We start from the raw sequence: 1,286 nt of genomic DNA, 5'->3' as shown, positions 1-1,286 counted from the left end.
GGGAAAAGTGTATCTGAAACTCACCATCTGTATAGCAACACCTAAGAAAGTAAATATTTATAAGAAATATTTTATCCTAGTAACTTAAATTGAATTATATCTACATGTAATACATTTTTGGAGTATCTGTTCTTGAATATTTCTCTCTGATGTATTCTTTTCTGCTTTATTTCCAAATATAGCCATAACATATTTAATTAGTGTTTAAAAAACAGCATATCCTCAAAAAACCTATGAAGGTATGGCAATCAGAGCTGTTAAATACATGGAGCAAACGATTATGCATGCCTGTGAATATTCTGGGAGGTATCATTACAGCACAAAACCACAATATGTAGGTTTATATCTAGATCTATAAACACACAGAGATATCACTGAACCTTTAAAATAAATTGTTTTCAGTCTTCCCAACTTAACAAAGTAGGGAAGTAGGAAAGTAATTTGAGAAAGACTGCTGAAATGTGATTATTATAAAAAAAAGTATATGCATTTGAAATAATGATGATAATTTCTTACAGGTTCATCAGACAAAAATCGGCTTCTTTATCAATGGTTTGGAGAAGGATCATGCAGCTTTTGATGCAAGAACTCTAAGTGGTTCAATTACAGATTTTGCCTCTGGTACTATGCAAATAGGACAGAGTTTGAACGGTAAGATTCTGACTTCAGAAAGTTATTTATTTTATCTAATTACATTGTTCCTAAAAAATGCATCAGACAAATAATATTTTGAAATATCTAGGTGTATTCATTTCCTAGGGCTGCTATAACAAATTACCACCAGCTGGTTGGCAGCTTGATACAATATGAATTTATTCTCTCACAGTTTCGGAGGCTAGAAGTCTGAAGTCCAGGGTTCAGCAATGTTGTTTCTTCCAGAGGTTCTGAGTGGGACTCCATTCCATGCCTCTCTCATTTTGTGGCTGCTGTCCATCCTCAGCATTGCTCCACTTGCAGCTTCATAACTTCTAACTTTGCCTGTCTTCATATGGTCTTCTCCTCTGAATCTTCTCCCCTTTTCTTCTCTTCTAAGGACACTTATCGTTGAATTTAGGGCCCCTCCTTATCCAGAATGATCTCATCTTGAGATCCTTAACTTAATTACACCTGCAGAGACCCTTTTTCAAAATAAGGTCACAGTCACAGGTTCCAGGTGGACATATCTTTTGGAGTCCACTATTCAACCCACTACACTTGGGAAGCTTCAAAATTAAAACTTTCGTATTCTGATAAATTTTAAAAGTAAGATCAATATGTAGTAAACTATATATTTTTTCTCTCTCTGT

At 34.5% G+C, this 1,286-nt stretch overlaps 1 protein-coding gene across 1 annotated transcript in view; it reads left to right on the top strand.

Annotated features, from left to right (window-relative positions):
- Positions 1-1,286, top strand: part of LOC105826911 (usherin-like) — a 203,377-nt gene that overhangs the window by 47,849 nt on the left and 154,242 nt on the right. The window contains exon 4 of the mRNA XM_012664921.1: positions 519-651. Coding sequence (XP_012520375.1) covers positions 519-651 — 133 coding nt within the window. The remainder of the gene's footprint in view (positions 1-518; positions 652-1,286) is intronic.

The sequence above is a fragment of the Propithecus coquereli genome, unplaced genomic scaffold (assembly GCF_000956105.1).
Source record: "Propithecus coquereli isolate 6110/MARCELLA unplaced genomic scaffold, Pcoq_1.0 Scaffold94, whole genome shotgun sequence".
NCBI lineage: Eukaryota > Metazoa > Chordata > Mammalia > Primates > Indriidae > Propithecus > Propithecus coquereli.
The sequence above is the reverse complement of the archived record's forward strand: the minus strand, read 5'-3'. Positions and strand labels throughout refer to the sequence as shown.